At 36.4% G+C, this 24,997-nt stretch overlaps 1 protein-coding gene across 1 annotated transcript in view; it reads left to right on the top strand.

The window, feature by feature from the left end:
* LARS1 (leucyl-tRNA synthetase 1) overlaps window positions 1–24,475 on the top strand; it is a 62,167-nt gene extending 37,692 nt beyond the window's left edge. Inside the window, exons 22-32 of the mRNA XM_020872313.2 lie at window positions 105–168; window positions 4,869–5,052; window positions 7,744–7,834; window positions 9,077–9,217; window positions 10,235–10,375; window positions 10,615–10,725; window positions 12,892–13,002; window positions 15,764–15,868; window positions 17,829–17,924; window positions 19,380–19,512; window positions 24,081–24,475. Of these exons, the coding sequence (XP_020727972.2) occupies window positions 105–168; window positions 4,869–5,052; window positions 7,744–7,834; window positions 9,077–9,217; window positions 10,235–10,375; window positions 10,615–10,725; window positions 12,892–13,002; window positions 15,764–15,868; window positions 17,829–17,924; window positions 19,380–19,512; window positions 24,081–24,286 (1,383 nt within the window). The 3' untranslated portion in view covers window positions 24,287–24,475. The remainder of the gene's footprint in view (window positions 1–104; window positions 169–4,868; window positions 5,053–7,743; window positions 7,835–9,076; window positions 9,218–10,234; window positions 10,376–10,614; window positions 10,726–12,891; window positions 13,003–15,763; window positions 15,869–17,828; window positions 17,925–19,379; window positions 19,513–24,080) is intronic.
* Window positions 24,476–24,997: the final 522 nt, after the last annotated feature.

The following is a 24,997-nucleotide window of genomic DNA, read 5'->3' as shown; positions in this document are numbered from 1 at the left end:
TTTTATCTAATTGTAGCCTGCTCATTTAATTTGATGTAGCTGATCTGGTTTATTTTATTGATATATACTCTTACTAAAACCTTATCATTGACTTTCTTTTTCAGATGTCAAAATCCACAGGCAACTTCCTCACTTTGTCCCAAGCTGTTGACAAATATTCAGCCGATGGTGAGTGTATGTTTTTGTTATTGCTGTTGCCTAGTGTCCCCAGTTCTCCTCAGACTGCAGAAGGCAAGTTAGCATTCTTGTCTCAGTTTCATTGCTTTTCTCTTTAGCTTTTACCAATACTTTAAAATATTCATGTTTTCTTTGTGTACAAGCAACATAATTTTTAAAACATAAGAATTGCTAATATCTGTTTAGAAACAAATTTAAGCTAAGATTATTAGAGTCTTCTTTCAAAGGAAACTCACTGTTAGTGCTACCTGACTTGTTCCTAATTTCATGCTGGGGTAAGTGCTTCAGTCATGTCCAACTCTTGGCGACCCTATGGATTGTAACCACCAGGCTCCTCTGTCAGTGGAGTTCTCTAGGCAAGAATACTGGAGTGGATTGCCATGCCCTCCGCCAGGGTTTCTTCCCAACTCAGAGATTGAGCTCACATCTTTTATGTCTCCTGCATTGGCAGGTGGGCACTTTACCAGTAGTGCCACCTGGAAACCCAACTTCATGCTATTTCTAAAATTAAATAGTTGGTTGTAGAGATGTTAAGCATATAGGAAGCTTTTTCAAAGTATTTCCTCCATATTTGATATACATATAGATGAGTTGAACCTAGAAGCCTTCATTTTTTTGAAAAATATGTTTCCCCTGACTTCATTACTATTTCATTTAATCATTACTTTGTCAAGAGAAAAAATGCACTGTCTAACCTGAAGAAGCCAGTCCTTCCTTATGTAACCTAGCCTTTGGTCATCATGGCACTTCTTTTTGTTGTTCAAGGCTGCCACAGTTTGAGACTGTACTGAAAGGGATGGGGAAGAACTAACCTAAGTTACTTAGAAAAACAGTATTTTGATAACAGAGTAAGATGAAAAGAATTGTACACAATATTGTAGTTTTTTTTGTTTTTAAAGAAGTGTATATTAGTTCTGAAACTTTTATATGTTTACTGGGATTGAACAAATATTGTGGGTGAGATCTCAGTGTCAGAAGCTATAAATAAGAGGAAGTGCTTAAATGAACTCCCTGGTGTTGGATTGGAATTGGCAGTATCAGCATAAACTCATGGGTTTTATTTTTCATACAGACAGACATAAAAATAAACATAGGTACTTCCCTGGTAGTCCAGTGGCTAAGACTGTCTGCTTCCAATGGAGGGGACTCCAGTTCGATCCCTGGTCAGGGAATTGGATCTTACATGCCACAGTGGAGATTGAAGACCCTGCATGCTGAAACTAAGACCCAGTGCAGCCAAATAATATATAAATATTTCAAAAATAAATAAAAATAAACATAGATTTATGTGTGGGTTAGTATACATGCATTGCTGAGAGAGCCTGTGGATACTGACAACACTAGTTAGCGGTGAAACACCTGGCATTCAGATCTTGGTTTCTAAATACCATTCTCTAGTAAAAGGAAGTAGGGTGATTTGAGGTCTGGAGTAGGGAAAATACAAAATGAGCATGGAATAGTTTATGATGCCAGAAAATGAGGAAATGTTTCAAAAAGGATGGGGACAGTTTGAAAGGGCACAGGAGCTAGCTTGAAGGGGCTCCCAATTGCTCAAGCAAGAACTTTTTAAGAGACAAAGTAAATAATGAGGTATTGAATTATAACCCCTTGCATAAATTAAATATTTATGAACCCATAGGGATATATAGTAATGATTGAATAAGTAAGTGGGGGAGTAGGGACTGTTGTTCTTTTCAGAAGAATTCCAAGTTATTTGGAAGGATTGAGTGAAATATAAAATCATCAGTAGAAAAACATCATAGTAATATTGTCACAGACAAGATCCATCAGTTTAGTTCGGTTCAGTCACTCAGTCACATCCGACTCTTTGCGACCCCATGGACTACAGCCTACCAGGCTCCTCCATCCCTGAGATTTTCCAGCCAAGAGTATTGGAGTGGGTTGCTGTTTCCTTCTCCAATATGCTGTCTTGGTTGGTCACAACTTTTCTTCCAAGGAGCGTCCTTTAATTTCATGGCTGCAGTCACCGTCTGCAGTGATTTTGGAGCCCACAAAAATAAAGTCTCTCACTGTTTCCATTGTTTTCCCATCTATCTGCCATGAAGTGATGGGACCTGATGCCATGATCTTAGTTTTCTGAATGTTAAGTTTTAAGCCAACTTTTTCACTTTCCTCTTTCACTTTCATCAAGAGGCTCTTTAATTCTTCTTCGCTTTCTGCCATAAGGGTGGTGTCATCTGCATATCTGAGGTTACAACAAGATCCATCAGTTCACTTCAGTCACTCAGTTGTGTCCGACTCTTTGCGACCCCATGAACTGCAGCAGACCAGGCCTCCCTGTCCATCACCAACTCCTGGAGTTCACCCAAACCCATGTCCATCGAGTCGGTGATGCCATCCATCCATCTCATCCTCTGTCGTCCCCTTCTCCTCCTGCCCTCAATCTTTCCCAGCATTAGGGTCTTTTCCAATGAGTCAGCTGTTTGCATCAGGTGGCCAAAGCATTGGAGTTTCAGCTTCAACATCAGTCTTTCCAATGAACACCCAGGTCTGATCTCCTTTAGAATGGACTGGTTGGATCCCATTGCAGTCCAAGGGACTCTCGAGTCTTCTCCAACACCACAGTTCAAAAGCATCCATTCTTTGGTGCTCAGCTTTCTTTATAGTCCAGCTCTCACATCCATACATGACCACTGGAAAAACCATAGCCTTGACTAGATGGGCCTTTGTTGGCAAAGTAATGTCTCTGCTTTTTAATATGCTGTCTAGGTTGGTCATAACTTTCCTTCCAAGGAGTGAGTGTCTTTTTATTTCATGGCTGCAGTCACCATCTGCAGTGATTTTGGAGCCCAGAAAAATAAAGTCGGCCTCTGTTTCCACTGTTTCCCCATCTATTTGCCATGAAGTGATGGGCCGGGATGCCATGATCATAGTTCCATCAGTGGTTGCCAAAATCAATGGATGAAAGTTTAGAAAAAAAAGCAATAGGTTATTTGCATACTCTTGGAGTATCTATCCCAAGATACTTCTTTATCATAAAGGGAAAAACAGTAACTTTACAGTGGAGAGACTTGGCAGATACTACCTGACCACATGAGGAGGGTTTGCAATGGCAATAGTAAGTCGTATCAGTATCATGTACCTCCCTGATAATGATGCACTGAGAAGACATACAGCATCACTCTTGTGATATTCTTGCCAGAGGTTCATAACCTCCATCTAATCATGCAAGAATATCCGACAAACCCAAGTTGGGAGAAATTCTGTTAAATTCCTGACTACCCATCAGTAGTCAAGGTCCAGGACAGACTGAGAAACTCTCAGGATTTGAAGAGACCAAGGAGATAAAACAGTCAAGTGCAAGGTGGGATTCTGGATTGAATCCTAGGACAGAAAAAGGGTATTAGAGAAAATGCTGGTGAAATTTTGAATTAAGTCTGTAGTTCAGTTAGTAGTGTCATACTGATGTTAACTTCCTGCTTTTTTGAAACTGTGGTTATGTAAGTTGTTAACATTAAGAAAGTCTGGTAAATGGTGAAACGTTTATCCTTGTCTTTTGCATCCTTGCTGTAACTGTAAAATTATTATAATATAAAAAGTTTAAAAATGTGTTCAACTTCTTATGTATTATTATAAAGGATATTTAATGCATACATAATTTGATATCACATATTCTCATCTCCTCTAAGGTGCAGATGGTAGCATACCATCCATACTATTCTGAAATTTGCCTTTTTCACTTATGAGTTCGTATTTGAGGTCACTTCATGTTGATACCAGAGAAGGCAATGGCAACCGACTCCAGTACTCTTGCCTGGAAAATCCCATGGGTGGAGCAGCCTGGTGGGCTGCAGTCCATGGGGTCGCGAGGAGTCGGACATAACTCAGCGGCTTCACTTTCACACGACATGACTCAGCGGCTTCACTTTCACACGACTGAGCGGCTTCACTTTCACTTTTCACTTTCATGCATTGGAGAAGGAAATGGCAGCCCACTCCAGTGTTCTTGCCTGGAGAATCCCAGGGGCGGCAGTGCCTGGTGGGCTGCCTTCTGTGGGGTCGCACAGGGTCGGACACGACTGAAGTGACTCAGCAGCAGCAGCATGTTGATACATTAAAGTTTCCTCACTGTTTTGCAGCAGTATAGTTTTCCATTGCAAGTATGTCCTGTAATTTAATTGATTAGGCTCTTACAGATGGATGGGTTGTTTTTGGTTTTTTAATTTAATATTTTAGGATGGAAGATTTTGTTTTAAAAATTGTATTTTGTTAGTAAGAAACTTAGAAGACTCTGCTTTTAGAAGTAAGAAAACATATTTGTGCACATGAGGTACCGCTCTGTTTTCTTTTGCATTAAAATAATCATAATATTTTGCTGCCTTTAAATGATGCTGAGATGTTGATAGGGTTATCTTTCCTGAGTTTATCATTTTTTCCTCTGCCTCATTAAAGATTACTTTATCTCATTAGCACAACATGCCTGAGAAGAAATGCATGTTGATGCTGAGTATATGCAAATCAATATAGAAAATTCAAATATTTTAACAACATCATTATGGATTCTGCTTTTGGTGATCGTTATTTTTGCTGTTGGTCCATGCAGTGGTTTAAAGCACTTGCTATTTCCTAATTTATATGTGGGCTTGGCAGTTTACCCACCTGGACACATAGTTCATATTCAGTAACTACATTTTTAAATCATCAATTAATTTTTTTTCTTCTTCTTCAAGGAATGCGCTTGGCTCTAGCTGATGCTGGTGACACTGTTGAAGATGCTAACTTTGTGGAAGCCATGGCAGATGCAGGTATTCTCCGTCTCTACACCTGGGTGGAATGGGTGAAAGAAATGGTTGCCAACTGGGATAGCCTAAGAAGTGGTCCTGCCAATACCTTCAATGACAAAGTTTTTGCCAGGTAATTTATAGTCACCAACCACTTATTACTTTAAAGAGTTGCTTAGTCCTGGTGTATTAATTTTCTTTTTTTTTTAACTCTTAAATTAGATGTTAATAATAGCCACTCTTCATTGAAAGCTTACTTGTGCTGGGAACTATGCTAAGCACTTTGCATCCATTATCTGATTTTAGCCTTATAGCAATTTTATATGATAAAAATATTATTAGCTTTCTTTCTTTCTTTGGCAGCATCAGGTCTTAGTTGCAGCATGTGGGATCTTTTAATTGCAGCATGCAGGATGTTTTATTAATAGTTGCAGCATGCAAACACTTAGTTGCAGCATGTGGGATCTTGTTCCCTTACTAGGGACCGAACCTGAGCCCCCTGCATTGGGAGTGCAGAGTCTTAGCCACTAGGCCACCAGGGAAGTCCTCAGTTCATTTCAGTCGCTCAGTAGTGTCTGACCCCATGGACTGGAGTACGTCAGTTTTCCCTGTCCATCACCAACTCCTGGAGCTTCCTCAGACTCATGTCCATTGAGTTGGTGATGCCATCCAACCATCTCATCCTCTGTTGTCCCCTTCTCCTGCCTTCAGTCTTTCCCAGTATCAGGGACGCTTCCAAGCAATCAGTTCTTCACATCAGGTGGCCAAAGTATTCGAGTTTCAGCTTTAACATCAGTCCTTCCAATAAATATTCAGGACTGATTTCCTTTAGGATGAACTAGTTGGATCTCCTTGCAGTCCAAGGGACTCTCAACAGTCTTCTCCAACACTACAGTTCAAAAGCATCAATTCTGCACTCAGCTTTCTTTATAGTCCAACTCTCACATCCATACATGACTACTGGAAAAACCATAGCCTTGACTAGATGGGCCTTTGTTGGCAAAGTAATGTCTCTGCTTTTTAATATGCTGTCTAGGTTGGTCATAACTTTTCTTCCAAGGAACAAGCGTCTTTTAATTTTATGGCTACAGTCACCATCTGCAGTGATTTTGGAGCCCACAGAAATAAAGTCTCTCAGTGTTTGCACATCTATTTGCCATGAAGTGATGGGATCTGATGCCATGATCTTAGTTTTCTGAATGTTGAGTTTTAAGCCAATTTTTTCACTCTCTTTCACTTTCATCAAGAGGCTCTTTAGTTCTTCACTTTCTGCCATAAAGGTGGTGTCATCTCCATATCTGAGGTGATTGATATTTCTCCCGGCAATCTTGATTCCAACTTGTACTTCATCCAGCCCAGCATTTCTCATAATGTACTCTGCGTATAAGTTAAATAAGCAGAGTGATAATATACAGCCTTGGCGTACTTCTTTCCTGAATTGGGAGCAGTCTGTTATTCCATGTCCAGTTCTAACTGTTGCTTCTTGACCTGCATGCAGATTTCTCAGGAGGCAGGTCAGATAGTCTGCTATTCCCATCTCTCGAAGAATTTTCCAGTTTGTGGTGATCCACACAGTCAAAGGCTTTGGTGTGGTCAATAAAGCAGAAGTACATGTTTCTCTTGCTTTTTCGATGATCCGGTGGATGTTGGCAATTTGATCTCTGGTTCCTCTGGCTTTTCTAAATCCATTTTGAACATCTGGAAGTTCATGGTTCATGTACTGTTGAAATCTGGCTTGGAGAGTTTTGAGCATTACTTTCCTAGCGTGTAAGATGAGTGCAACTGTGCTGTAGTTTGAGCATTCTTTGGCATTGCCTTTCTTTGGGATTGTAATGAAAACTGACCTTTTCCAGTCCTGTGTCCACTGCTGAGTTTTCCAGATTTGCTGGCATATTGGCATATTTCCAAATTTGCTGGCTCGGGAAGTCCTAGCTCTATTTTATAATTAAATAAATTGAAGCCTAGTAAAATTTTAATTTTTCATTAAATGCCTCAAAGCTAGTCATTTCAGACTTGGATTTGAATTTGTTTCTGTCTCCAAAGCCTATTTTCATGACCATTGCACCATGCCGTCTTGCATTAGAGAACGGAATGGTTAAAGGAAAAGTAGCTTAAAAGAAAAGAATTGTCTTTTTTCTTTCTTCATTTATAAGATATATATCAGTCTCTTTGTATTAGGAACCATCCTAAGCACCAGTGTTACAGGATGAATTAAGACTTGATCGTTCATTGTAGTCTAGCAGGAGAGAAAAACACTTCTCTGACCAATTATAAGTATACTAGTAGGAATAGAGGGAATTTAGAGGAGGTGGTATGTGAGTTTTGAGTTTCTTGAAAAATAGACTGAAATTTTGAGGGAGAGGAGAAATCCATGCAAAAAGTATGGTATTTATTTGAAGTATAGTGTGTAGAGGGCAGAAGTAGATCAGACAAGTTGGGGCCAAATTAGGCCAAATTCTGAAGGGCCTGAGGTAGCATAAGGAATATCTTTTTTATTCCAGTGTCCATGTTTAAAATGCAACAGTTAAACCTGACTATACAGTCTTAGTAAAGGTATTTTCATATTGCACTTTGGACTTCATAATAAAATTTATTGTGTTGTCATAAATAGGATCTGTAAGCAGTGTCAGATGACAGTACTGAAGTAGACAGACAGTGGGAGGTTATAATAGTTTTAAGGAACACAAAGATGGTTTTCTGATAGAGCAGTCTGAAATGTTTCAGGCATTGTTCTCATTACTGTTTTATTAGTATATGTGGAGGTTTTTTTATACCTGTATATACTTGCCTTTAAACTCAATTACCTTTGTTCCATACTCCATAGTGAAATGAATGCAGGAATTATAAAGACAGATCAAAATTATGAAAAGATGATGTTTAAAGAAGCTTTGAAAACAGGTTTTTTTGAGTTTCAGGTAAGTGGTTAATTCTTTTCATAGCTATAAAATAGTCAATGTGAATATTATATATTTCTTTTTTTTCCTCCTGCTATAGCATAATGACTCATCTTTCAAGTGGAGAGTGAAAATTTGTAAAGTCTTCAATAAGTTATGATTTTAAATAGTTTTCTTGGGTACTTTTTCTATTATGTTCCTTTAATATAAATAATTCTGTTCCTAGTTGAGCTGTGAGTTAATTGAGGTTGAATTTGAAAACTAGTCATGTTTTCCAGAAAAGCATTTTAAAATTGACTAAAAAAAAAAAGACCTAATTGTAAACTAATTTTTGTTAGTTGAAAGCAAATGTTTTCTGAGATTTTCCACAAGGTGTCAGTATATCCTCAAGTTTGACAGTCTAGGTGCTTAAAGTAAAAACGTAGCTTTTCTCAGTTTTGTAGAATATCACATTGGGATTTATGTAATTTGGTTTTCAGAGATGTGGTTAAATAAGGATAAGTGCTGAGCATATCAGTGTATCATATTTATAGGCTTTTTCGTACTTAATACATGTTACTTAGAGAGTTCACCTTTAGTACCCAGTTTAAATAGTTCAATTTTTATGTCCATTTCAAAATGTCTTTTTCAGATTTTTTTTTTTTTTTTGAGAATTAGTAATATAAAAGTGCAGTATTCTTTTGTTAGGATTGATGCTTTTTTTTTTTAACTGAAAAACAGGGTTAATCAAACATTTATTTGATCTTGTAATTAAGAGATTTCCTAATCATAAAAACAAAAAAAAGGAGCAATCAAAAAAATGCTGATGAATTTGGCAACACAGATAAGAAAATCACAACTGAAATCATCTTAAAAATACACAATTAATTGGAAAATTATTTACAGTCTGTATTTTAGGATTTTTGACATATCAAAAAAAAAAAAAATACAGATGTCCAAAGAAAAATAACCAAAGAATGTGAACAACCATCCCCTTAAAGAATCCTAAATGGCTAAGAAGTGCTTAAAAAGAAATGTTTAATAGCAAAGGTCATCAGAGATGTACAAATTTAAACAGTTAATTGTTATGGACCTAAGCATTGATACACATTTATTTTCAGAATCTTAAAAATAAAGTAAAACCTTTTCAGAAGTTCATTATGAAATTTTTAAAGACTTAAGTACTTAAAAATGCATGAAAATAGAGATACTGGATTTTTTTCCTATAATTTTATTTCAAAGAAGTAGGGGGAGAGAAATGATAAATAATTCCAAATTTTATAGGCCGCCAAAGATAAGTACCGTGAACTGGCTGTAGAGGGGATGCAGCGAGACCTCGTGCTCCGGTTTATTGAAGTCCAGACGCTGCTCTTGGCTCCGTTCTGTCCACATTTGTGTGAGCACGTGTGGACGCTCCTGGGAAAGGTAGCGCTACACGTTTAAGATGCTCTGGGTGGTTTTGATTTTGGTCTCATTAAATAAATGTGGTAATAATGTCACTTACAAGAAAAAGACTGAAAATGAGTACTGTTAAATATAATGTTGGGTTCATCATCTCATAATTATTGCAGCAGCTTAAATTGAAGCTATCTCCTTTTTAGATAGAAACATCATGTATGAGTCTTTATTTATATACACACTATGTATATTTTAAAAACATGTGACTGTGTGTGTTGTTTATCTCCTTCCTATTAGGAAACATTATAATACATTTGAATACATTCAAATATATATTTTAATATATGTATAACTAATATTGTTTTTCTAGCTGTTTGTTTTAAAAGGTGAAAATATTGAGAAAGATATATATAACTGTTATGAACTACTTATAAACAAAGGTAGAAGTGTATATTTGCATAAATATTCTTGTTTTATATAAAATTCCTGGCATATATAGGGCTGCATATTCAGGGATATTATATTAGCATTCTTACTGTGAAGGTAAACTTAATTATTTCTCCCAGGCTTGCAGATAAACAGATTGGCTGGTTTAATAACTCCTTTCCAGCCTTATTAGCCAAGCTCTTTTCTGTTTTTCAGTGTGTGAACAATGCAAAAATGTGTTCATGAAATATATTTCAAATAGCCATACTTTCAGTACTAGATGTATTAATAGGGTAAAAACTGAGAGTGTGTGTAATTTATATAATAATGATTAAATTTAGGCAAATTAGCATTACATAATTTTCTTTGAAAGTGAGCATATGTGTGTGGGTATTAATATGCTTGTACAAATGGATGCTAATTAAGAATGTAGAGTCAGACTTCACAGCTTGAATTCTAGGGAACATTAGATCAGGGGCTGAAAGTGTGTTCTGTGTAGTCAGGTTTGAACTTTGAGCACACAGTTACAGATTGTAGCTTTGGTATGAAACTGTAACCAAAAATCATAAAGTAGTTGTATTGTCTAATCTCACTGAACCTGTTTTTTTTTTTCTTAAGCCTGACTCAATTATGACAGCTTCATGGCCTCTGGCAGGTCCTGTGGATGAAAGCTTGATACGTTCCTCACAGTATCTCATGGAAGTAGCACATGACCTTAGATTGCGACTCAAGAGCTATATGATGCCAGCTAAAGGGAAGGTGAAGTCATTTTTTTTAAAGAGTCATTACTTAAAAGTTATTGGTCAAATAACATCTAATAGTAATGAAAATAAAGACAACTTTCATTAAAACATGTCAGGCTATTTTCATTATTAATGTAGTTCTATAATATGATTTTTTTTTATGTTAAAGGGAGTAGTGTAATGCACTGGAAGTGTATCTCATTTTTGGTGTATATAAAAGTAAGTAGATGTTTTTTTCCTTTCTCTGCCCTGTAGAAGACTGACAAGCAGCCCCCTGAGAAGCCTTCACACTGCACCATCTATGTGGCAAAGAACTATCCGTCTTGGCAACATATCACCCTGTCAGTTCTACGTAATCACTTTGAGGTAATTTTCTCAGTAGACATTCCCCTCCGAGCAGTGTTGTGTACTGTTTATGCCGTTTTTGTTTTTAGGATGTTGGCAATGTCTAGGGGAAGGAAGAATGGCATCCTTGTTTAATTACCTTTAGATGTGGAGTGTCCTTTGTGGCTCTTAAATGGATGCTGAGGGAAAAGCTGTTTCATTTCTGAAACTTTCGTACAAAAATACTGGATCTAGTAGTATGTAGTAAGAGATGTGGAACTTTTTCATATATTGGCTAAAATTATGAAGCAAAAGAGCTAAGTTTGCCTTTTGGTTTCGTTGTACCTTGAACACTGGGAGTCACAAAATCTTAACATTATGATATTTGAAAAATTTGAAGCTTGGCACTTGAATAATTTAAAAGAAAGTGTCCAGTTTGATAATTACCAGTAGAAATGGAGAGTTTGGTGTTTCTTTTTTTTTTTTTTAGACTGTCAGGTAAATCGCTATTAAATATGATAGTTATATTTGAAGGAAGCTCAATATTTAAACTTAATTCTAGGTTTTCCTAAAGAAAAAAATTTACCTACCTTTTTCCTTTCATGTTCAAAATATGGAAACAAAGTATATATTGTGGAATTTTTGCCTAGGTATAAAGAATAGTTATTGGTGGACAGAAGCCATTAAGGTGCACTTGAGAAAGAGATAAAATAGGGATTATGGCCAAAGCATAAAGTGATAATACAGAGAAGTCCATAGCTTTGATCTTCTAGACCTTTATTGCAATTTTGTCTCACTACTTGTCATAGTTACCCAAGAAATACTTGTGAGAATTTTTAGATTTGTAAGACTTGATGGAAAGAGAAGAGCAAGTGTTTTCATATTCCGTGTGAACCTGTTTTTATGGAGAAGTATTTCTTCCTTTGATTGTGTATAACAGAAAGAGAGAGTAGCTTTTAGAGTCTGCTTATAGATTTTTGACTTATGGTAAGTAAAAGTAAAAGCTACTTTGGTAGTCAGGAAAATGAAATTGTGCCTCAGTGGTTTATATATTCGTATCAGCATTTTCTAGGAAGCAGCAGAAGAATTCAATAGGGTATGGAATATCCCAGGTATTAAAAAAAACTTATCACCACTGTTCTTTTAGAAGTTATATTTTTGCTTATATTCATTGACTAGATTATACAGTTTGAATTCAGCATCATCTTTTGACCAGCTTCCTTTAAAATTATCATTTGTTTTCATCCTAAAGAGCTAAAATAATGTCAGTTTATAATCTAGAAGAATGTTCTTACGTTTAGTATGACACTTTTTTGGTGACATAGGGAAAAGGAATGTGTCTCACCCTCTCCTTTTCTCTTCCTCATGTATTTCAAAGCAACATTTTTGCCAGTGGAGAAAATATTTTTTCCTGTGTGCTCTAGTAAACGTTAGAGTTGAATGTCAATAAATTATTGAAAATCTTACTATTTCTTTTCCTAAATCTTACTTTTCTTTTAGATTTATTCCCAACCCTTGGCTTTGGTGCAATGCTTTTATGAAGAGAAAATAGGTCATCCAAAACTCTGAAAAGGCCACTTGCTTTATTACTCCTCTGTTAATGTTTGTAGGAGTGAATTTAAATTTAGGCAGCACATTTGGGACTGTGTGCATATTAGTGCTTATGGTATTTTTAGGTAGATAGAAATTATTATTATTTTAATTTTTATTATTTTAAAGAAATTATATTCTTTTTTCACATTTGTGGTAACAATTTATAAGGAAGAGTGCTCAAAAACAGAAGTTATATACATCTTGTATGATAGTTGTATAATTAATTTTCATTTTGCTCTGATTAATGAATTGCTTTTAGAAGTTTAAAGATAAATGATTTCTTTATAGACCATTTTATGACCAGGTAAGACTAATGTTACAATCCTAAAAGTGTTGTTAGTGTAAGGAAAAATTAAATACTCTGCATGATGCACTTGTTTTTCTTCTCTGTCCTTAAACACGTGTCCTTTGAATTTAGAGGAAACGAGAGACTCTTCTGTATTACTCACTTACCGTTCACTTCCCCATGATGCTGGAGCGTGCCCCCTCTTCTGCTCTTTTCTATCAGGCTGGTGGCCACTGTTTCATGTCTGGCCAGTTTCTTATAGGTGTATCTACTATCTTACATTATTTTAAAAACATTTTTTCTCATATTCCTCTCCCACTCTTTTTTAGAACAACAGTGGAAAGTTGCCTGATAACAAAGTCATTGCTGGTGAACTAGGCAGTTTGCCAGAACTGAAGAAATATATGAAGAAAGTGATGCCATTTGTCGCCATGATTAAGGTAAGCTGTGGATCTTGTGTAGCTGTGATCGCACAGGTGATAGTTAGCTAGGATAGTAGAAGGAAGAGGAAAACTTTGGGCAAGATCTCTATCAGGAAATCTGCTAAAATTACACTTTACAATCAGTGGTTGTGGAAATGAGTGATCATATTTGGGTTTTACCTGTGAAATTGCTGAGTGTGTTAAAATATGTATCGTGGAAGAAAAATTGGTTTAGAATTACTGCACTAACTGCTTCTCTTCATGTTCTACCTGCCCTTCTTTTCAGTTTAAGGAGGAAGCATATTCTTTGGCTTCCATTAGGGTCTTTTTACTAGATCCTATTACTGGAAACAGAGTTCTACATTTGTATAGGTTTAACTTATTAACAGGATAAATGTTGTTTATAGTGGTTAGACCAGGGTTTCTCAGTAATGGCTCTGTTTGTATTTTAGGTTGGATAGTTCGTGGAAGGCTGTTCTCCTGTGCACTATAGGATGTTTAATAGTGTCTTGACTTCTACCCACTGGATGCCAGTAGAGTTTCTTCCTCCCCAACTGAAGTTATGACACTTAAATGTCTCCAGACATTGGAGACATTTATCTCCTGGTTGTCCGCCCCCCAGTTCCAGCTTCCCCATTGAGGGCTTCCCTTGTGGCTCATTTGGTAAAGAATCTGCTTGCAATGCAAGAGATCCGGGTTTGGTTCCTGGGTCAGGAAGATTCCCTGGAGAAGGAAATGGCAACCCACTCCAGTATTCTTGCCCGAAGAATCTCATAGACAGGAACCTGGCAGGCTGCTATCTATGAGGTCGCAAGAGTCAGACACGACTGAGCGACTAAGCACACACACATTGAGAACCTTTGGGTTGGACTCTTAGTTTTCGTCATCTAGATAGCTAATCTGTTGGATTTCTTGACAGAGAAACAGAAAGAAAACTGAATGTTGCTTAAGATCCCAGACTCTGGGGGCAGACAAATCTTGACCCCAGTCCTGTTTTCTGTTACTTCTTAGTTTGAAGGCCTTAGACAAATCACTTGAATTCTCTGGGCCACAAGGTTTTTCATCTATAAAATAGGAAATTAGTAGAATCCTTTTAGGAGTGCTGTGAGGAGTAAATCAGTTAATACATATAACACATTTTAATACTACCTGTCAAAAAGTAGGCTCAGTAAATTAAAAAAAAAGTTAATTAGTGTCTTCCACCCTATTAAGCATGTAATGGTTATTATACTTTAGATTAATTCTTGAATCTTGGAGGCTATAGATGCCTTCCTGATAAGAAAGTAAAACTCATAGATTGTCCTGTATTAGAGTAAATTGCTTCTAGGAGAATTAAAAGGCTTTCCTAAGGACACATAGTCAACTGTCTGAGCCTTATGGTATTTGAAGTTTCAGAAATAACTTAGAATCTTGGCTTGATGTACACTAATCAAGTTGTTTGTGGGTATACTCATAATTCATTGGTTCTCAGCTAGTGCCATTGGTCCAGTGTTAGATCCATTGTTAATATGGGAATCAAAAGAATATCCCATTGTTCATTGCACAGGCAATAAATTTTGGTGACATGCTTTACAGAATCCAGTAAAACTGATTTTAAATGATGTTAGATTCAAGGGTTGGCTTTTTGAAAAACCATTCTTAGAATTTTCAAGTAGTAAAATATTTTCTCAGTAATATTGGTGATTTGCCAGGCAAATTAGTGGTTTGAAACTTTGAAAAGTATTTAACAAATCTGGGAATAAGAATGGTTTTCTAGTACTTTATGGGAAAAGAAACAACTTGGATGATAAATGAAGATAGCATCAAGAATCATGTCAGGTCACTTTCATATAAATAAATGAAACATGTTCTAGGCAGGTTAGCTGTATTTGTGCATTTGAGCTTAGGTCTTGAAGGTTGCACCTTGAGCAGCAAATGTTTTATTTAAAGAAAATTAAGAATAAGGAATTTTTTTTTAAAGAAATGGTTTTTTATGTTATAGGATTATCTGAGTACCCATTTAAATCAAGTTTTAAAGATATTTTTGAATTTATAGGCATTTTTTTGTTTGGTTATTTATTTCATTTTGGTACTCTTATTATTTTTTTTAATATTTATTTTTAATTGATCAATGATTGGTTTATAATATTGGCTTGATTTCTGTCATATATCAATATGAATCAACCATAGGTGCACATATATACCTCCCTTTTAAGTCTCTCTTCCACCTTCCACCCGTTACCACCTCTCTAGGTTATCACAGAGCCCCAGTTTGAGTTCCCTGAGTCATAAAGCAAATTCCCATTGGCTTTCTATTTACATATGTTTGTGTATGTATCCATGCTACTCTGTTTCTGGTTATTATTAATTTACTATTCCTTGAAATAGTCTTATTGATGTGGTACCTTAGAAACTTTTAATTTTTTTTTTTAGTTAGCTAAGGAATATTTTAACATACTTGTTTGATTCCTTGTCAAAGCAAGTTCTTTGGATCTGCTTGTTAAGTCAGGCTAAATAAACAATGATGAAATCGTATTTCTTTTATAAGTCTGAAACCCTGTCCTCTAGTCTTTTCCATGCTGTCTTAATCTTATCATACTTTAAATGATAATTACTCTCAGCTAGTAATTTCATTAGCGAGCAAACATAGATAAGGGAAACCATGAGTCCAAGGCCTTTCCTTTAACTGTTCAAATTTGAAGATTTTATCACTTGAGAGACTGATTGCTTTGGCGGAAGTATGTTCTTTTCAGCATATTCTTAATGTGGTTTTGTTTTTCAAAACCATTTTGGCTGTTAGGAAAATCTGGAGAAGATGGGACCTCGTGTTCTGGATTTGCAATTAGAATTTGATGAACAGGCAGTGCTCATGGAGAACATAGTCTACCTGACCAACTCTCTTGAGGTAAGAGGGGCCCATGGTTATGATATCTAACTGACTATAGTAAACAGTCCAATTCTTTTGTTTTATAATAAGCCTTTTTAAAAACTTCATCTTCTATGTTTAGTACCCTTGCCAAATATATTGTAGGGGGAAAGAGAATGGGTAGTATAGAAGTTACAGGAAGAAGAAATCATCTTTTATCTTATTCCACTTATCAATCATTCTGTATCTAAAATACTAACTGTATATGCCTAAGTTTTCTTGAGGAAGAGACCTTATATTCATATACTTTCAAAATCTCGTATAGTATGGGACACTCTGAATTGCTTCTTTTTCCCACCTCCCTTCAAGACTTTAGATTGACAGATTTGGATTAATTAAAATCCTTGATTCATGATATATTATCAGTGGTCCATGTTTGGCCCTTTTTTCCCCTAGTTAGTAATACATGAACATCCATGAATCTACTGCTCAACTCAGGAACCAGAACATTACCAGTAGCTTTCACATATTTGAGTTTCTCCCCACCCCATCTTCCTGTACCAGTGACAGTTTAATATATAGATTCTAAAAATGCTGTCTCTCATTCAACTTAGGAAGAAGGAAAGATAATTTTCTATAGAAAATTGTGTTAGGGGACTCAAAAAGTGGTTCTGATAATAATGAAAACCTGGTGGCTCAGATGATAAAGAATCTGCCTGCAATGCGGGAGACCTGGGTTCATCCCCTGGGTTGGGAAGATCCCCTGGAGGAGGGCATGGCAGCCTACTCCAGTATTCTTGCCTGGAGAATCCGCATGGACAGAGGAGCCTGGTGGGCTAAGTACATGGGTCTCAAAGAGTCTGAGCACAACTGAGCAACAAAGCATAAAAACAGAACAGGGTTAGATTTGAATAAAATTGTTTTGTGAAATATGGGAATGAAAGAAACAATCATTTCTAAGTAAATATTTTATTTCGTGTAATTATAAGTGTGTGGGTTTCCCAAAGAATCTGTCTGCTAAACCTGAGACACAGTTTCGATCCCTGAGTCAGGAAGATCCCCTGGAGAAGGAAATGGCAACCTACTCCAGTATTCTTGCTTGGGAAATCCCATGGACATAGGAGCCTGGCAGGTTACAGTCCATGCGGTTGCAGAGTCAGACATGATTTAATTACTAAACAATAGCAACAACAATTATAATGCATAATTAAGTATTAGTAGACATCTATTTATGTATTTCTAAATGTTCATATATATTCATGAAAGTCAAAACACTGCTTGGATATTTTCATTGGGACAGTGGGAACACTTTTTATTTAGGGTCATCTTATATTCAGATATATGCAGTTTGCTACATATCTTGAGCTTTTCCGGGCTTCCCTGGTAGCTCATCTGATAAAGAATCTGCCTGCAATGCTGTAGACCCCGGTTTGATTCCTGGGTCAGGAAGATCCAATGGAGAAGGGATCAGCCACTCACCCCCATATTCTTGGGCTTCCCTGGTGGCTCAGCGGGTAAAGAATCTGCCTGCAATGCGCAGACCTGGGTTCGATCCCTAGGTTGGGAAGATCCCCTGGAGAAGGGAACAGCTACCCACTCCAGTATTCTGGCCTGGAGAATTCCATGGACTCTATAGTCCACGGGGTCGCAAAGAATCGGACATGACTGAGCTATTTTTACTTTGAGCTTTTCCATTTATTTGAATGAAAGCTTTTTATCCTCTTTATTGTTTTCTCGTAGGCAGCAGGTAAATGTCAGATTTCCTTATAGAAGATGGTAAACATGATTATATAAATAACATACTAGGAGACATCCAAGATGAGCGTTAAGTAATTGATTGTAGATTTCATTTAATGTTTATATGGAAAATAATAAAATTGCACAGATCATTTCATGTCAAGTGGAGAACCTAGTTTTGCTATTTGGTGAAATGAGGTGATGATTAATTTCAGTCATATTAAGTGATACTAATGACTTCCATTTTTCCCTCTCTATTTAGCTAGAACATATAGAAGTCAAATTTGCCTCTGAAGCAGAAGATAAAGTCAGGGAAGATTGCTGTCCTGGGAAACCACTTAATGTTTTTAGAACAGAAGTAAGTTGAAAGAATCTCACTGAATCATTGCATTTTAAAGCTGGGAGAGACCTTAGAGAGCTTTACATCTAAACCTATCATTTTGAAGATGAAAGCAAAGTGAGGTGCAGAGAAGTTAAATGATTAATTTGACTTAAGCCACATAGTTGGTCAGTAGTGGGACTGGATTTCAGGTCCTGTAATTCCCTGGTTAGTCCAGTCCTCACTTTTCCTTACTCTACTGTTATGGTTAGCATCAGATGTTGCTTGTGATTTTAAAAATAAGAATATGATTTTCAAAACCTGACTTAAAAAAAGATAGTGGACATTGAAATGTGAGACTTTTAAACAAGGAGAGGGAGCTTTCATATTTCAGATGAGTTTTGGTTTGATAATGTTATTTAAGACTTTTGGCTTCTGGCATAAACCAGATTGATGGATCATTTCATATTTTGCTGGTAGTTCTTTTTTAATTTCTTATTTTGAGGCCATTATTGGTGAAGATAAATAGGTTTTGAAGTTTGAGGAGATTGTATTTATTAACTCTTAAAGAATCCATTCAGAATGGCAGCATTTGGTAAAGTCTGGTGGAGTGCCATTGTGAGAGTCCATGAAATGCCCTACTTTTCTTAATAAGCAGAAGACTTCCATAGATCCTGCTACTCTTACCACATTTCATCAAAAACCCAGCAAACAGAAAAAGTCTGTTTTGAAAGAATGAGGTAATGATGATCATGCAGACCTCTTGAATTTATCATCAGATTATAAATAGTCTCATTACATTAAGATATGGTGGCTTTAAAAGTACAGTCATTTGAGCCATGGAGATAGGTACATGAAATAGTGTTCCCTATACAAATGTGTTTATTTCAAGCTACTTTCAAGCATTCCCTTAAGCTACTATGTATTTACGTTTCATAATGCTCAGTTAATTTCTTTCACTTAAAATAATGAGTATTGTCTTTAACTATATAGCTTATACAACATGGAAAGTAGTACGGTATAGAACTGAGTTTATGCTCAGTAAATGTGAGGCTCTGCCTCTTTCTAGCTGTGTGACCTTGGGCTGCTTTATTAATCTTTCTGGTTTTCAGCTTTTCATCTGTGAAAAGGGGTCTTAAGGACCTGCTTTTCAGGATATAGGAATGATGTCTATAAAGTGCTTTGTACATCATCTGGTACCTAGTAGGAATTCAGTAAACGGTGGTAGTTGTGGAAGAGAAAATAGAATCATTGTTACTATCCATCATCAGTATAGATATGTGTACTCATAGTTACTCTTATGTAGGCATTTGGTTATAAGCATGAGCTTTTGTGCATCTTTTCTTTCATACTTGAGTATCCTTTGATCTTGATTTTAAAATACCAGAATTAAGTCTATATTTCCTTGGACATTAAAAGTCTAGCAGACACTCCTCTCTCAGCAGGATTCATATTTGATTTCTAATAATAGTCATTTTCTCTTTATTTTCTTAGCCTGGTGTATCAGTTTCCCTACTGAATCCTCAACCATTCAGTGGCCACTTCTCAACCAAAATTGAAATCAGGCAAGGAGATAACCGTGATTCTATACTCAGGCGTTTAATGAAAGTGGACCGAGGAATCAAAGGTAAATGGCTTCCCTGAAGTGCACATTTGGCAGTAGCTCATGGATTTGTGAGTTCTAAGCAGCGGGAAGAAAGAAGAGTAACTGGCTTGTTTAGGGACAGTCATGTAATGTTGTGGAAAGAATATTGGCCACAGAATCAGGACACCTGTCTTCTTTTTTGGGACCTTGTGACTAGGTAGCTTGGTGACTTGGTCATGTCACTTAAGCTCTAAATTGATTTCTCTTTTAATAAAATGAGAACACTGTATTACATGTTTTTCTAGGATTCCATCTAGCTTTATTTTGAAAAATATTGATTGATTGATTTGGCTTCAGTTGCACCATGTGGGATCTTAATTCCTTAACCAGGAATTGGACCTGGGTCCCCTGCATTGGGAGCATAGTCTTAGCCACTGGACCAGCAGGGAAGTACCAGGATTCCAAGTTAAAATTGTAATAAGCAATTTCCATCTCTCAGAGAGATTCAGAATTAAGCTACATATTCCCTTAATATTCCAAATTAACCTGCTTGACTGAATCTGTTCCTGGGGAAGGAAGAGAAGAAGAAAAGTTTTTACTTGTTTGCCATGTGTTAGTCATTTAATCCTTTTACAGCTCTCTAACATTGAGGGTATTATTCCCCTTTTGCAGATGATGAAATGGTGATTTGAATGGCTAAATAACTTACAAAGTTCATACAGCTAGTAAATCTTGGAGCTGGAATTCAAACAATTCAAACACAGGTCTCTGCAAAGCTCATATTCTTTCTTTTAGACAATATGCCTCTGGGTAAAATATGTAAAATCTTAATTTATTAGCAAGATTGTCTATATCTTTTATGATTAGATTTGATATAATAATTTGTAGTTCTTTTGTAATAATTTGTAGCTGATCTTATGCTGAGAAGAGCATGAAGGGAGTTAGTGTGTTTCTGAATTATTTTTCTTCCAAATTATGAAGATAAATTAATGTTGAGATTCCCTGTTTTGCATGATCTCTCCCTTCTCTTGATGGCAATCAAGCGTTGATTGGGCCACATACCATCAGTATAAAAATTTCCTGAAAAGATTTACAAATCCCATACAGTGACCTAGTTTTTGAAACTGTATTCAGGGTAACAATATTCCGTTTACATAGAAGACTTAAAATAGCCCTGTGGAATTCATTCTGCCATGCATTTTTTTGTTCTCTCAAAATTTTTGAGAGACTATTGTGTGTGGTATGTGTGCAGAGATAAGTGTGTATGTAAAGACTCCTGTGTAGGTACTCGGGGCTTTGGGGAGTCCACAAAGTACTGTTCATTAGGAGACTGCATCTCCTGAAGGAGTAGGGGACTTAACTATTGAAGTACATAATTATAATCTAAGAAGAAACTGCTGAGTACAGTAGGAGAGGTCCAGATACTGTTTACAGCAGAGAGAAAGGTGAGCTTATTTATTTCCAGCTGTGGTGATCAGGGGTGATTTTATGGAGGAAACATCATTTGGATGGGCCCTGTGAGGGTGAAGGGAACGTGTGTACTTGCAGGAGGGAAGCACTGATAACTTGTTTCACTGTGTACCAGCAATATGTTAGGACTGGGGATCTTTTGTTTTTTTTGTAGACATTTAAAAAGATTGTGGTAAAATATACAAACCATAAAATTAACCACCTTAATCATTTTTTTTTAAATGTGTAGTTCTTTAGCATTAAATACATTCACATTGATGTGTAACCATCACACTATCCATTTCTAGAACTTTTTCATCATCCCAAACTGAAACTCTATCCGTTAAACAATAACTTCCCATTCTTCCTCCTTCTAGTCCCTGGCAAGAGCTCTTTTATTCTGTGTATTTGACTCTTCTAGGTACCTGTATAAGTGGAATCATACAATATTGTCCTTTTGTGTCTGTCTTATTTCACTTAGCAGAATGTTTTCAAGGTTTATCTATGTTGTAGACATTTAGCATGTTCCCTCAATAAACCAGGTACTGTAGAATGATAGTGCCATCCTTGCAACTTATAGGCAACAAAAAGCAGAACTTGAAAATTTTGAAGTGTGAACAAGTAGGAAGCCATTTTGTGGTCTTCCTTTTTGCTGTTTTATATTGCATATATTAGTCATAAGAAAATTTTGTAACAGGAAAAACTCTTAACTCTGAAGAACAATATAATATCTTCTGAAGAAAATAGATTTGTGTGCACCCACTGGGTAGGATAATTATGAAGTTGTAGTGCATGAGAGGCTTTATTCGTGTATTGGAAATTGGATTATATAATGTTAAATCTGATTTCCCTTTAAATACTCTCAGATACAGCACTGACTAGGTTCTTTGGAACTGTACTGGTGTGTTTTCTTTAGCTTGTCTTTTCTCATTGAGCTTCTGGCATAATTCTTACTTCCTTTGTTATTCTAGCTGTGAATAATGTTATCATAAAGTGCTTTAAGTTTGATATTAGTAGCTGCTGTGAATTTTGGAAAATAGATAGAGAAACATTAGGGGGAGTTTGCAAGTGATATTCCTCCAAGTATCTACAGAAGAGCTCTAAACTTAAGACTTTTCCAAAAGCCCTCAGGATACTTTGATATCTAAGGGAACTGAGTATGTGAAATGAGAAAGGAGTGAAATTCAATAACATACTTCTCTGCTATGATAGCCAGCAAGTTGTCCAATTAGTGCCAATTGTATTGAGGGTGATTATGATCTAGGTCCAGGAGGAACGAGGAACTAAAATCATCATTTCACTCCACAAAGGCTGTGGAGTGACTATTTGATGATAATGACTTTAAATCACTCAAAACCCATGCCACATAGGAACTAATAATTCGGAGGTGAAAAGCTCCATTTCGCATTATCAATCCCTAGGGACTTTCAATCATTCTCATCTTTTCTCTAAGTGCCTTAAATCTTGTGTAGTTGCAGACTTAAATTTCAACATTTTCAATGATAAGACAGGTCTGGGATAAGAAAAGATAGTAAAGCCACTAAGAAAGCCCCAAGAATTTTATTTGCAGTAATGAAGTACATGGGGAAACATCAAAGCAGATGTGTTTTGTCACTTAGGAGCCTGATTGGGTATTAAGGCTTCTTTGAAATAGTTTGATTCAGAATTGCATGGAATGATGAGGGAGGTCTGTTTCAGAGAGATTGAGACAGAGAGACAGAGGCATATCTGCAGTAAAAAGCCTTGTGCATAAAATCTGCTGGCAGGACTTGTCATTGCTTCTGTAGGGAAATAATCTGATACCACTGATGTGCACATTGAATTACAATAGCTATTAAAGTGAATTGTGTCCTTCCGCTCAAATAAGACCATGACTGTCATGAAGACCGGGCCTCTCCTTTCTCATTTTAATTTTCAGGGCTTGTGCTGTATCTGGGGATAGATTATATGGCCTCTGCAGAACCTCTGTAAAGACTCTTAGGCAGGATTGCCTTCATGGTAGTTGTAGGTAATTGCTCTGTAAACCCTGAGATCCCTGCTCTAAGCTTGTCATCCTTTAGTCTTTTGTTTCCCAAGGATAATAGAATGCCTGGATAACTTGTACTCCTCGAATAGCTGCCAGCTGCATTAATGTCTCCTTTTATCTTTTTCTTAAATCCTATCCCTCTCATGCTAAGAGTCATAGTCTCAAGGCAGCATGAGGGAGTGTAGCTCATGGACCACCCAGCAGTCTACTTTAGAAAAGGGTGGGAAATAAGTCAGAAGATATCTTCAGTTTCTGTAGATCAAGTTAAGCATAAACTAGCCATGCTATGCTTAGAATGCGCAATAAGCCCAGAATCAGCATTTGTAGTCATTTATGGTGTTTTTCCACCTTGTAAAATAAAACCATTTGATGTTGAAAAGTCTCAGAATTGCTGAAATAAATACATTTCTTTTGGGCTCAGTTGTTGGCAGGATTGTTGCATCATAAGTTTGTTCAAGGGACAAGCGCTTTCTTTGCCAGGAGCTATCTTATCAGCTTGCACAAGAGCGGGTCAGGAAAATCTCCAGCAGGGGAGGGTTGGAGCTCATCAGAAGCTCGAAATTCTAAAGTCTGTGCCCTTTCCCCCCTTTTCTTCTCCCTTCCTTGTCTCCCATCAGCTTGTTAATACACTTTTCATCATTAAAGCAAAACGAAAATCTGATAATGCTGTTTCTTAGAGTAGTAATTCTTTTTCCAAAATTATCTTCCAAAGGAAAGCTACAGTTCTTGCACTTTTAAATATTCCAAGAAGCAAGACAAGAAAAGTAAAAAAAAACTTTTAGGTTTTTTAATGTTCTGAAAAATGGTTAATTGAAGTGTGTTAAAAGTGATTCGAGAGAGCATATAGAGATAATATGTATCTAAAATACACTCAGTACCTCTCCTTGGTTTATAATTCCAGAAGATGTGTTATACAGAAGTTCTGCCAGTTTTTGATCTGGGTAAAAGCTGACAGAGGATGAAGATTTGTTAGATTTATCTTTGCTTTCTGAGTTTGGGTCTTGTTTAATAACCTGATGAAAATATTTTTTAAGATAAAATGAGTGTGTTTAAAACATGAATTATGAGACTCAGGCATGGGTTTGAGCCAGTGACTGTAATTAAATGTTCATATTGCCACTTTATTTTGCCGTAGACCTTTCCAAAGTGAAACTGATGAGATTTGACGATCCAGTGTTGGGGCCTCGGCGAGTTCCTGTCCTGGGAAAAGAGCACGCTGAAAAGACCCCTGTTACTGAGCATGCTGTTTTCCACGTGGATCTCATGAACAAGAAAATTCATCTTACTGAAAATGGGCTACGGGCAGATATTGGTGATACAATGATCTATTTAGTTCATTAAACAAAGGCACAGGAGATTTATCCTGGTTTCTGAGGATATTACTGCTATGATTGTGTCTGTAGGTAGGCTCTGAAGAACCTTAGGCAGAACCTAAATGGATTTAATTTCTGACCATCAAATTCTGCATGTACTCGTAACTATACCAAGTTTTCTTCAATTCCTGGACCTAATAAATTTTTTTTTTCCTCATTGAGGCCTCAATAGAAATAGTTTGTACCATACTTTGTTTTTTGTTTTTGTTTTTTAACAGATGTTTGCTGGTTCCCAGAAGCTGTGAGTACTTCAGGTTAATGCAAAAATGTCAGTATGCTTCTTGTATGAGGTGTATTTCATGTTATATATGAGGGCTAAGGAGTAGCTAGCAACTTTTTTATTACATCCATTACGGAGTTAGCTGTTTTTCTTTTTTAAAAAGAAGAGTAATTAGACAGCCAGTTTTGCTTTTTAAAAAGAACTCTCATGATGATTTTAAAAGAACAAATATTTTTATTTGATTGTGATCACTCAGTATTTTGTATAAAGAACAAATAGTTCTTAAAATAATTTTTTTTAGCTTTGACATATTCAGTTAGCCACCAATAATATTTTTTCAAGGGTAATATTAATAATTTATAAATAGTTATTTGATTTATACTAAATTTAGATGTTTTAAAGGAGAGGATTTTTTTCCACCCTCAGAAATCTGCATTTATCAGAGTTGCCTTTAGTCCA

Source organism: Odocoileus virginianus, chromosome 3, assembly GCF_023699985.2.
Source record: "Odocoileus virginianus isolate 20LAN1187 ecotype Illinois chromosome 3, Ovbor_1.2, whole genome shotgun sequence".
In the NCBI taxonomy this organism is placed as follows: Eukaryota; Metazoa; Chordata; class Mammalia; order Artiodactyla; family Cervidae; genus Odocoileus; species Odocoileus virginianus.
The sequence above is the reverse complement of the archived record's forward strand: the minus strand, read 5'-3'. Positions and strand labels throughout refer to the sequence as shown.